The sequence below is a fragment of the Toxotes jaculatrix genome, chromosome 2 (assembly GCF_017976425.1).
Source record: "Toxotes jaculatrix isolate fToxJac2 chromosome 2, fToxJac2.pri, whole genome shotgun sequence".
NCBI lineage: Eukaryota > Metazoa > Chordata > Actinopteri > Toxotidae > Toxotes > Toxotes jaculatrix.
The window spans coordinates 3,593,621-3,606,017 of NC_054395.1; the positions used below are offsets into that span (position 1 = coordinate 3,593,621).

A 12,397-nucleotide genomic window follows, 5' to 3' on the forward strand; every position below is an offset into this window, starting at 1 on the left:
CACACACACACACACACACAGTCTTTCTTCCCCCGTTCGTCCAAGCACACAGGGTCTATCAACCTGAAGTGAAAGTCATGAACCATAACCAGGCTCAAGATCCTCTTTACTGTTTCCATAATGAACAGTGACAGTAAAATGACTATACATTAGTCATCTTAATTCTAACACATCTTAAATTACCCCCCGGGGACAAATAAAGTTCTCTGAATCTGAATCTGAATCTGTGTTAGTACATCAGATGATTTTGGCTGAACACAACAACCTTCGGAGGTGTTTGGAAATTTCTTTCATTTTCAGTCCGTATATCAGTGGATTAAACAAAGGATGATACAAAACTATTTGCAGTGTCATTATTAAACGAGCAGTTTTTGAGAAGTTCAGTTCCACTCGAGCTATACTGACATCATACACACTCAGAAGGGAGAAACCGATTAAAACCAACAGGTGAGGTAAACAGGTCTCTGTAGCTTTTTTCCTGACTGCTCTACAACTTCGATAGGATATTATAAATATCTTTGTATATGTGAAAATTATGAAGAGCATAGGGAGGATTACAAGATCCAATAAAGCGACCACACCAAATATAGTGATTAATGTTGATCTCACACATTGAAGCTGGTAAATTGAATTGTTGCAAAATATTCCATTTAAAGTAAAGTTACACAGTTTAGCTTCAGCACTCGCTATTGCAAGGACTGAAATATGTAAAGCAGGTACAATCCAAGCTAAAAGCAGCAAAATACTCACAGTGGTTTTTCTCATGATAGTTGGATATTGCAGAGGTTTACATATAGACACATACCTGTCATAGGCCATGGCTGACAACAGAAAGAATTCTGAACTGCCTAAGTAATAAAATACAAAAAACTGAAAGACACAGGCTGAATACGATATGATCTGTTTTTCTGACAAAAAGTCAGTCAGAAGCTTTGGGTAAATAGTCGTGCTGTAAAGGACACAGTTCAGTAGCAAAGCTGCAATGAAAATGTACATTGGCTCATGGAGGTTTCTGTGGATCACGATAAGGTACACTATAGTACAATTACTGCAGATTATTAGAATATAAACTGTAAATATAATCAGAAAATAAACATATCTGTATTTGTTAACTTCCACATACCCATTAAGACATATGTATGTAACATTTAACTCATCATCCATGAATGTTTTCTCAAACTAAATGTTCAGTAATAAAAGAGGCAGTTATGTAAGCACTGTACATGAATAATGATCTGAAAAAGAAAGAAAAGTCTCACTGTAACAATCTGTCTCATTCACAGATACCAGACCTTGAAATGCATTTGATGAACGTTCATGTTCAAGTTCAGAAAGTCTGTGGAGAGTTTTTATTAGGTTGCTTCAGCCTCCATGGATCTAATTAAACACTCCACCAAAATAAGCTCAAACATCAAACTCTGGAGGCCTGTAGTCACAGAATTATTTATTAATTTGAGCATGTGCCCCACTACGTCATTGATTCAGCAACGGATTCAGTTTCACTCTATTGAAAAATGTGCATTAGTTTCAGTCAAATTTTAGACATTTGATTTCTGGTAGTTTTAGTACAGTGTTGGTCAGTGACCTGTTCTTCTCATTTTCATCAAACTTTGTTGTATTTTTTATGTCGTCAATGCATTTTGTGGTGACTGCTGTCTCCGTCTTTGTTTACAGTCATCATGGTTTCAGGTGTTTATCATTATTATTACTATCCTGGGATGCATCTTGGGAGGATTCACATCCGTACTCAGAGCTGTGGCTGTGTCGCAGCAAGTTAAGAGAGCGGCTTTGGACTTTGGACCGCCTGGAGATTGGAGGGTTGCTGGTTTGATTCCTCAACCAAGCACAATGGATGTGGGTAGTGAAGGAGACTTCCCAAGACTTTACCAAGGCTTGGGTGCCCCTGAGCAAGGCAGCCCTCTGCCCCAGCATCTCTAGTTCATGTGCATGCTTTCTGTGTGTGTTTCGTTCACTTGGTGTGAGTAAAATGAGGCTTGACAGATCAATAAAGTAATTGAACTCTGGAGAGGGCTTTTTGGGTTTTTACGTTACCTGAAGGCCAATGTAGGATTTCCTACATGCTTGGAAAGGGAGTGGTGAGGGGAGTAGTAGTCAGTTGATTGCAATCTGCAGCCTCACCACTAGATGCCACTAAATTCCACACACTGGTCTTTTAATGTTAGTTACATTTATCTCAAACCGCCACTGCACTTGAGTACAGCCACTAACATGCCTGCAAACTCTTAATCTTTTTTTAGCTTTATCCTCTCTCAACAGTGTCCAATGACTATATTGCAATGGAAGTACATTTAAATATATTGTGATTCCTGGCACTACATGATAAAGGGTTTTCTTCTTCAATTAGAGCCACAAAGCATCTAAACGAGCTGCAAACATGTACTCAGTAAGCTGTAGAACATGAACATTTTCAGAAAAACAAATGTGTACAACAGGCCGTCCTCTAATTGGGAGGAAGGCGGTTAGAGCTCTTGCTGCTCTAGTCTGTATGCCTAAGCGTCCTTGGGCAAGATACTGAACCCCAGTTTGCCCCTGATGGCTGTGCTTTCAGTGAATGGGTGACTAGCATCATTGTCAGAGCTCTCTGGTTTGGTTTGGCGAAAGAAAGTGAAAAGGCTATGCAATATAAACTATCATAGACAAGCAACAGCAAACATACTACATTTAATAAAACAGCCCAGGTATTTTTTCATATAAAAGTCATCAGATGGTATTTGCTTTGTGATTTATTTAGTGTTCATTTAGGATTATAAATATGATCTAAATCCTAACAGAGATTTTAAATAAAACAAAATAAAAACATTGTGTTGGATATTTCAGTACCTGCAGAAAATGTATCAATAATTCCATTTTAAAGGAGTTTTAGTAGGAGTTTTAGTCAGAGAAATAAATCCTAACATTAAACATCCTCCAAGAATCAGACATTATTACCTCACATCTCATTATTTCATTACTATCACAACACAAAAGTCTGTCAGTGAAGAAATCAGTGCTGATACATTAGTTCACTTTGGCCTGACAGAACAACCTTTTGAGGTGTTTGGAAATTTCTTTCATTTTTAAACCATATATGATTGGATTAAAGAGAGGATGATACATTACTATTTGCAAAGTCATGACAAAACGGGCAGTTTTTGGAAAATCTGATTCCAGTCTAATTATAATCATATCATACGTAAGCAAACAAGAATAGTTGATTAAAACCAGCAGGTGAGGTAAACAGGTCTGTGCAGCTTTTTTCCTGATTTCACCACAACTTCTATAGGAAATTATAAGAATCTTTGTATATGTAAAAAGTATGAAGAGCATAGGGAAAAGTGCAACATTAAGGAGAACAACTAGACCATATATAGATAGCGCTCCTGAAGTCACACAGTAAAGATAGTTGAGTGAATTGTTGCAAAAAATTCCTTTCAAAGTAAAGTTACAGAGTTTGTTATTAACATTTAGTGCAATTGGTACTGCAACCTGACAAGCAGGCAGAAGCCAAGCTAAAAGCAGCAAAATACTCACAGTGGTTTTTCTCATGATAGTTGGATATTGCAGAGGTTTACATATAGATACATACCTGTCATAGGCCATGGCTGACAACAGTAAGAACTCTGAACAGCTTAAAGAGTAAAATGTAAAAACCTGAAAGAGACAGGCTGAATAAGATATGATCTGTTTCTCAGATATAAAGTCAATGAAAAGCTTTGGGTAAATATTAGTGCTGAACAGAACAGAATTCAGTAACAAAGCTGCAATGAAAATGTACATGGGCTCATGGAGGTTTTTATGAATCACGATCAGACACACAATAGTAGAATTACAGCAGAGTATTAGAATATAAGCTGTAAACATGATCACAAAATAAAGAGATCTGTATTGTTGCAGTTCCACATACCCATCAAGAGTTATATATGTTACATTTAATTCAGCATCCATTAAAAGGTAAATGTGACCAAATCAAACAGATTAGAAAACAGGTAAGCATGAACACAAATTTTATAACTTGCATGTGAAAGTACATTTGGTGTGTGTTTGTGTTGAGAATCCAGAAATCCAACTGTCTGGGTGTGTACGGTGATTTTATAAGACTGCCCCCCTTGGATCTCATTAAACTCTCCACCTAAGACGTCAACGGTGTCATCAGACTCTGGAGGCATGAACCTGCAGGTTTCCCACTATGACAAGTCAAAATGTGCATTGGGACTCTATATTCCTTCTCCTCAGTCCAAACACCTAGCAAAAAACTAGCACCTGGCTAACAGCTAGCTACGTGGAGCAACGCAAGTTGAAAAGTTTGGAGACCAGAACAATAAAGACTGAATTGAATCAGGTAAGTCAAAGCTCTTAAACTACACTACGGGAAACATGCAACAGCTAAAGCAATTTTCACAAACAGCAGAAATTCCTCCACCTCTGCTGGATAACCTCAGTGACCTAAGCTCTCAACCAGTGGCGGTTTTTGGCACGGGCAAACCGGGCAGCCGCCCGGGGCGGCATCACATGGGGGGCGGCACAACCACGTGAAAAATAAATAAAACATTTTTTTATAATTTTCTGTTATCTATCATATTACTGTGTGGGGAAAGAGCACATTGGAGCCCCCTGCAGCTGCAGGTGCCCCTTCTTGCTGAGAAGGTGCCGTGCTCAGAAGCTGTGTGAAGAGGGGAAAGGGAAGGGGGGCACAGGGGACAGTTCACCTCTGGGTTTCTCCCTAATGGAACGGACAAGGCGGGGGACGATCCACTGTATAGAGGAGGCTTTTCAAAGCTAGAGTTGATCAAGTCATACCTGAGGTCAACCATGTCTCAGGAAGTGCTCACTGGCCTTGCTGTCATCAGTATCAATCATTTGATAGGGGAGCAGATTTCGTATGATGACATTATTGATGATTTTGCATCAAGGAAGGTCAGAAAGGTCAGGTTCTAGTTTTAGTTTTTGTTTGCTGCACTCGTGCGATAGTGTTATAATTAGATTTCCTTTAGTGTGTTTTCATTTGTGTGATGAAGGATTTGTGCTATTCGTGCTATTTATTCTATATTTTAAATGTATATTATTATTTTTTTATTATTCTAAAATATTAAAATTATATTGTTTTTATTTTGTATTATTGTTATTCTCTGCTGTTGTGTGATTGTGTATATTTTTGCCACTTTTATGTAGATAGACGATATTTATTTAATTTTTGATAACTTTAATTTCTAAATTGTTTTGGCAGTGTTGGAGTTGGAGATTGTTATAATATAAATATTGTTATAGTAAAACGGGGCTGTTTGTGGGTTAGGAGTTAGGGTGAACCTACCTGAATAGGTGGGCCTGCATCATTTCCTGGACATTAGAAATTGCATCATCTTACGTGCAGTGGTGTTTGCTGATCAACCCCACTAGTCAGAAAACTGGACAAACTAGTCAGAACATTATAGACAAGAACGGGACAGAAGGACACTGACAACCAGCAGCAAAACCAAACACAGATGCCATCTTGTTTTTAGAGCAATACATGGACAAGCCCCTAAATATATATTGAGATCTTTTAACCCGTCGCTCCCCGTCTATGGACCTCTTTACCACTAACCCTGCGTCTGACCGAATCTGTTGACTGTTTTAAAAAACAGCTAAAAAAACGTTTATTTAGACAAGCTTTTAGTTGACTGGGTGGCTTACTTATTTGATTGGTTTGTTTGCGCTTTTCATAATGTCAAACATTATGAATTTTATATATATATATATATATATATATATATATATATATATATATATATATATATATATATATATATATATAGCCTCAACATCTAAACAATGTACAATTCAAAAATATTTATTATCACTTAACATTGAAGTATACATGTGTAGGTTGAACTATACATATGATAATTATAATAACAATAATAATAATGTTTTTCTCTCATTGGGTTAAGGCTGCATTTAAAAATAAAATAAATAAAATAAATAAAATAGCATTTGAAAAATTGTGCAAAATAAATAAATAATCAAATAAAGGGATTAATTTTAGAAAAATAAAATACCAGCAGCTTGAGTTTCCCTTTTTCTTTAACTGTCTAACAAATTTTTACATTAAATGAATATAAACACATCTTAACAATTGAACAGTTTTACAGTTTCTCCTTCTTTCCCTCTTATATTTTATGCCCCCACTTTCTGTTGTTCATTGAGAAAACTGAGCTCTAACTTCTCCTGCCAGGACTTTAAATCAGGGCTGGAATGGTGTCAGGGCCATCGTCTCTCCCTGTCTCCCGCTCACTCGCCTTTCTGTCTCCTCTTCCTGTCTCCGACTCACTTGTCAATAAATGTCATCTCCCTGGATCGCTAACTTCCCTTTCCACCTGTCACTCACCTCTCATCTCTGTATTCAGAGTCATGCTTTCACTCTCAAATTTGATTGGCTGAGAAGCGTCATGTGGGATGGCTTAACTCGCATGCAATTGGTCTGTAAGGTCCGCTAAACAGACACCATAAAGACTAGAAAAGCTGTGCTGGTTAAACTATTAGTGCCCCGTCATAACTTAGAATCCCTCAATAATTTATTGATGGTAGGTCTGGATCCGCATAGGACGGCGTCTGGGTCCGGACCCAGACCGCGGTCCGCCTGTTAGTGACCTCTGGTGTAGGGGATGTAACCCTTTTAACACATGCCTGACACATGCGATTCAAAAGCAATTGGACATTTGGTAACTACATTTTTCTTGGTCATCTGTGTATTGTTTCAACGTCAGCTCATGCACGTGGCTCTTAGTTGATGGACAGTTGAGAGTTGCCCTTTAGATTGTGCTGGAGCTGTCTGTCAATATAAGGAGTAAAATGGTAACTGTACAAGTGAAGACAATACTAATGAGGCTGAAAAAAGCAAAAACCATTCAGAAAATATCAACAGCAATTAGTTTGACATAACCAGCAGTTGGATACTTTCTAAAAATGCAGGTGTTCACAGGAAAATTAGATCACAAGACTTGTGGGATGAGAAAAAGCCATTTGCATGGTGAAGAAAAAAACATTCATGACTCCACAGCAAGTCAAGAATGCTCTTCAGGTTGTTGGCTTACATGTTTACCTGTCAGCGATCAAAAGAAGGCCTCAAGGCCATAATCTCAGTGGATCCATTTCTTAGAGTTTATTTTGGGTTTTGCAAAGGCTAAAAAAAAGTGGATGACTGGTTGTGGGGAATAAACAGCCATAACAAACAGCCTGTGTCTCTGTGTATTATGGCCAGTTAGTTATATGGCCAGTTAGTTAAAAATGTGCATTAGTTTCAGTCAAATTTTTTGTTATTTGATTTCTGGTAGCTTTAGTCCGGTTTTGGTCAGTTACCTGTTCATGTAATTTTGTTGTGAACAGCCCTAAATGGGTCTGGTTTTTAATTGTTTTGGACTTTTAGATCAACATTTTTCAAGATGGCGGCGCGCATGGTCTCTCGACTGCACCTGCGCGCATTTGTGATCAAGCTTTAAAAAAATTAAATGACAACCAATTCACATTACTGACGATAAATAACATAAAACATTCTTCTCTCACTCAGATAAAAATAAATAAAATAAATGCATATGTATAGATATATACATTTCCTACATGAAATGCGAGTAAATGTAAAAAAAAAAAAAAATTAATATGCCTCCCTCAGCGTCAGAGTACAAAGTAATTGATCCAAGGTGAAACATAAAGCTGACACAATTCCTATATTTCAAAATAAGAAAAATCAAAACACACATTCTTACTACACACACACACACACACACACACTCAAGACTACTAATGCACAAACCCATTTACACGTTGTTATTAACTAGCACGCTCCCTGACACACATGCATGCGCACATATATACTTAAGCAACGGTCACAAAATGACGCGGTGTACACCGCAGCAACCGAAACCCAGCGCCTCTTACCAAGCTTTTTTTTTTAAATCACTGGCAACTGAAACTCTTAAAAACATTCAAATAACCTTAATTCCACAGAATATTAAATACCAATACGTGAACAAAAATACGTTTACAGTAACGTTAAAGTTGCTAATTAGCGTAACGAAAGACTGGCAAAAACATTGGAACAAAGCCGAGACTTGTCACCTCATACACACATCTCCCAAACATCTCAAATCATTTTAAACATTTCTCCACACTTTACCTTTCATGTACATACAATACTGAACGATGAAAAAGTAAAATTTGGTATTACCTGTGGGTCAAAGGAGGAGGACACAAGTTAGCGTGTTCCGCTGGTGCTCATTTATTTCCAACTGCGCCTGCGCGGAGCTCCCTCTCCACTAGACCCACTGCACCACACCGTCATCTACTGGCGACATAGTACATCTACCTCAGAGGTAAAGACTGAAGAATATAAAATCACCTTTGCAGTGATTTAATGATTTAACAAAAAAAATAAGGGGTGTTGTTTTTTTTTTGTTGTTTTTTAAATAAATGCTATTTTTATGGCATTTTTTCAACCTACTACACATATCGTCCCAACCATTCCACAAAGGACGCAATATCCACCACCCTGCACTCAGTCGTCACTCACTTGGACTACAAAAACACCTACGCCAAAATCCTGTACATTGATTTCAGCTCAACGTTTAACACCATCATCCCACAGACATTAGTGGAGAAACTCCTCCTACTCGGCCTGAACACCGCCACATGTCTCTGAATCCAGGACTTCCTGACCGAGAGGCCACAGTCTGTACGGGTTGGAAAAAACATCTCTAAACCCATAATGCTGAGCACCGGTTCTCCTCAAGGGTGTGTACTCAGTCCACTACTGTTTACACTGCTGACACACGATTGTGCAGCCAGAAATGAGGCGAACCTGATCACAAAGTTTGCAGATGACAGGCAAATGATGAATCAAAGTACAGGGAGTAAGTAGATTACCTGGTGGACTGGTGCAGACTGAATAACCTGGTGCTGAACATGGACAAGACCAAAGAGATGATCACTGACTTCCAGCAGACTCATCCTGAGCACGCTCCACTCAGCATCAGGGGCCATCCCGTGGAGAGAGTGGAGAACATCAGATTCCTAGGAGTGCAGATCTCACAGGACCTGTGCTGGAAGAACAACACCTCATTGATAACAAAGCGGGCCCAGCAGAGACTGCACTTCCTGAGGAGGCTGAAAAAAGCCTCTCTCCCCACCTGCATTCTCAGGACCTTTTACAGAGGCGTGGTGGAGAACGTTCTGACATACTGCATGTCCACTTGGTACTCCAGCTGCAGTATGGTGGAGAGAAAAGCCTTAGAGATTAGTCAGGGGGGCAGAGATTATTGGAATTTCTCTCCCCTCTGTTCAAGCTCTCTTCCAGAGCCACTGCAGGAGCAGAGCTCTGTGCATAGTTAAGGACTCCTCACACCCTCTCCACAGATTTTTTTGAACTGTTGCCTTTGGGCAAAAGATACTGGAGCATAAAAGGCAGAACCTCCAGACTCATCAACAGCTTCCTACCACAAGCTGTTAGATTACTGAACAGCTGAATCAACCACAGTCATATCCACCAAAGATAGCTTAAATGGGTGTAGCACTGGCACTTTATTGATAGTTTGCTGCTATGGACATCACTGGACAATTTTTGCACAATGGGCATCTTGCAATATGTTCAGGCAGGGGAGGGAGGGTTGAGTATGTTTCTTGTTTGGTTCTAGAGCTTTATAGTTGACTTCCTGTTCATTTTGTTGTTGTGTACACCCGTTTTGATTCTTGAGGTTTTTAGCATTCCTGGGTTTAGTTTTCAGTCTTTTTTCTTGTCTTTTATTTCCTGGGTTTGTTCTGTATTTTCAGTATTGTTTAGAAAACCTTGTCACTCTTGTTTTGGTTTCTGAAGTTTGGTTTAATATTTTCCTGCTTTATTTTGAAATCCTAGCCCTTGTGTATCTAGTCTTAATGTACTTCCTGTCATTGTCTAGTTTACCTCCTTTTGTGATTGTCTGCCCCGCCCTAATTGGTTTCACCTTTTGCTTGCTTGTGTATTAAAGTCTTGTGATTCCCTCGTCAGTTCATCTGTGTTGGTACCCGTGTCTGTTCCTGAGTCTTCACCTGAGTCTGTTCTTACCTGGGTCTGTCCCAGTGTTTGTTCCAAGTCTGTTCCTGCCTTGCTCCCCCCAGTCTACTCCCCATGTTTGCTCCTGTACCTGTGCCTTGTGTTTTCCCCCTCATGGACTTACCTTGGTTGCCTTTTGCTCTTAAGGAGTTTTTTATGTTTCCCGTGTGTTTTATGTTTCCTGCCTTTTTTTTCCTTTTCCTTTGTGGATGATTTTTGCTTGTTTGAGTTTTGTTCTCTGGCCCTGGACTCTTCCAGTGATTCTGAGTTTAATTAAAAGACTTTTAGTCTGTCTGTACTGGGGTTTCTGCATTTGGGTCCTCTTCCCTCATGTTGCTGGCTGCACAGCACTACAACAAATTTTTGTCAAGCTTCAATGTAAGTTTTATGTCTCCACTCCATTTTGTGGTGACAGATGTCGCTATCTTTGTGTACACTCACCATGGTATCAGATCTTATTATTGCAAGGTGTCCTTGTCACTGTGGTCTGCAGTTGTACAGACTGACTCCCCTCAGTAAACCCAGTTAGCATTTCCAGACTCTGTTTGAACATAACTGCTCTCTAATCTAATCTAATTTAGTTCAGTCATTTCTTCCAACCAAGCATCACCTGTGCTGTTCACTAATTCAGAAGCTGGTTTCACTCAGAAATCAAAGCAGCACTGACTGGGTCTTTTCCATTTGTGTGTTCTAATAAAACCAAATCACCCAAGAAGTTTGATGCACACACAATCTCTATGGGCTTTTCGAAACAATTTCAGTGCCGGCTTAGACAATTTGTACAACTTGCGACTTGTTAGCATGCTATCAAGCGATATCATAAACCTATCAAAATCCACATGGAACATGGAATGCCATTCCCAACATCTGAGCATAAAAAAGCCCCCTGTCCACATACTTATGCGAGCAGCTTTTTCTAGCATGAACTACATATAAAGCAAACATCACTCTCACCTCATGGATGACAGCTTGTAACTTAAATCACAATGATCAATCAACGGATCAAACCAAGAGGCAAAATGCAATGCAAACAACAGTGCTTAGCCACGCAGTGAGCTAGCATAAACTTATGATTGGCAGTTAACTACCTGCCGCTAATTAGTGGCTAATTCCTTATAACATCACGAATGCCACTGACCAAAAACGACTGGCATGTCATTACTTGACTTATGAATGTACAGAAGTATTAACAAAGGGTACACGTGGCATAACAACAAAACTCACTGCTTTTAGACGCACACTGCGGAGTCACTCAGCTGTTTTCTTCGGATCGATCGACACGTCTGCGGTGCATTCAAGGACCGCGGCAGTGTGTAATAATTAACAACAGTCTTAAAGGAACAGTACTCAAAGAGACGGCTTTTTGCACAAATGGGATGCTCTTTATTTTATTTATTTCCAACAAATAAGGGAAGTAACACGTGCCTGTGCTTTTTTTATTGTTCATAAGAGTTGGGTTTTTTTCTTTGTTACAAACAGCATTAAAATGTCAATTGTTTTCTGTCTGTAGTTCTATAATTTCATAAATGTAACAAACAAAAGTTCCTTTTAATCCAGCATAACTGGATATAAAACTTTATATGTCATGTTATCTTCATTTGTCATGTCATCATCTGCTCCTTATCTGGGTCCAGGCCCAGGTCGCGGGGGCAGCCCGCCCAATTCACAATGCACCGAAGGCCTATGGCACCTCCACGGGTGGTGAGCCCATGGGAGGTGGTGCCACCCGGAGTGGGATTCAAACCCACGACCCTAAGAGGTTGAGTCTCATCCAACTGAGCTAACCAGGGTTATCTTCATTTTAGGGGTCAAATTAGTTTTTTTTCTTTTGATGTTGAAGTTTGCTGACACCTGGTCCAAGCACACACCGTCTTTCAAGTATCAGCCTGAAGTGAAAAATAATTACTCAGATTTTAGTCATTTGATTTCTGGTAGTTTTAGTCCAGTTTTGGTCAGTGACATAGTCATGTAATTTTGCTGAACAGCCCTAAATGGGTCTGTTTTTTAATTGTTTTGGACTTTTAAATTACATGGGACTTGTGGTTTCTTGATTTCTTTGGGCATTGTCAACCCTGTATAAGTTGTGAATTGTTTTTTCGATATCTGTTAATATTAAGGAATATCTATAGACACTGGTTATAGTTTTTTGTTTTGTTTTGTTTTTCAGCAATTCCTGTTAAGTTGAAAGTCAGATTATTCTGTTTTTCTTGTTTGGTTCTAGAACTTTATAGTTAACTTTTGGTTCATTTTGTTGTTGTGTACACCTGTTTTGATTCTTGAGGTTTTTAGTATTCATGGGTTTGCTCTGTATTTTCAGTATTGTTTATGAAACCCTATCAC

At 39.0% G+C, this 12,397-nt stretch overlaps 2 protein-coding genes across 2 annotated transcripts; both read right to left on the bottom strand.

Annotated features, from left to right (window-relative positions):
* Positions 1-237: 237 nt before the first annotated feature.
* LOC121198735 (olfactory receptor 13C2-like) lies at positions 238-1,164 on the bottom strand. The gene has a single exon (XM_041063040.1). The coding sequence runs from the start codon at positions 1,162-1,164 to the stop codon at positions 238-240; it is 927 nt and encodes a 308-aa protein (XP_040918974.1).
* A 1,854-nt stretch (positions 1,165-3,018) lies between these two features.
* Positions 3,019-3,951, bottom strand: LOC121199221 (olfactory receptor 6N2-like). The gene has a single exon (XM_041063716.1). The coding sequence runs from the start codon at positions 3,943-3,945 to the stop codon at positions 3,019-3,021; it is 927 nt and encodes a 308-aa protein (XP_040919650.1). The 5' UTR covers positions 3,946-3,951.
* Between the last annotated feature and the right edge of the window lie 8,446 nt (positions 3,952-12,397).

Excerpts from the sequence above, each read along its gene's own strand:
- LOC121198735 (XM_041063040.1), bottom strand. The coding sequence starts at position 1,164 with ATGGATGATGAGTTAAATGTTACATACATATGTCTTAATGGGTATGTG.
- LOC121199221 (XM_041063716.1), bottom strand. The coding sequence starts at position 3,945 with ATGGATGCTGAATTAAATGTAACATATATAACTCTTGATGGGTATGTG.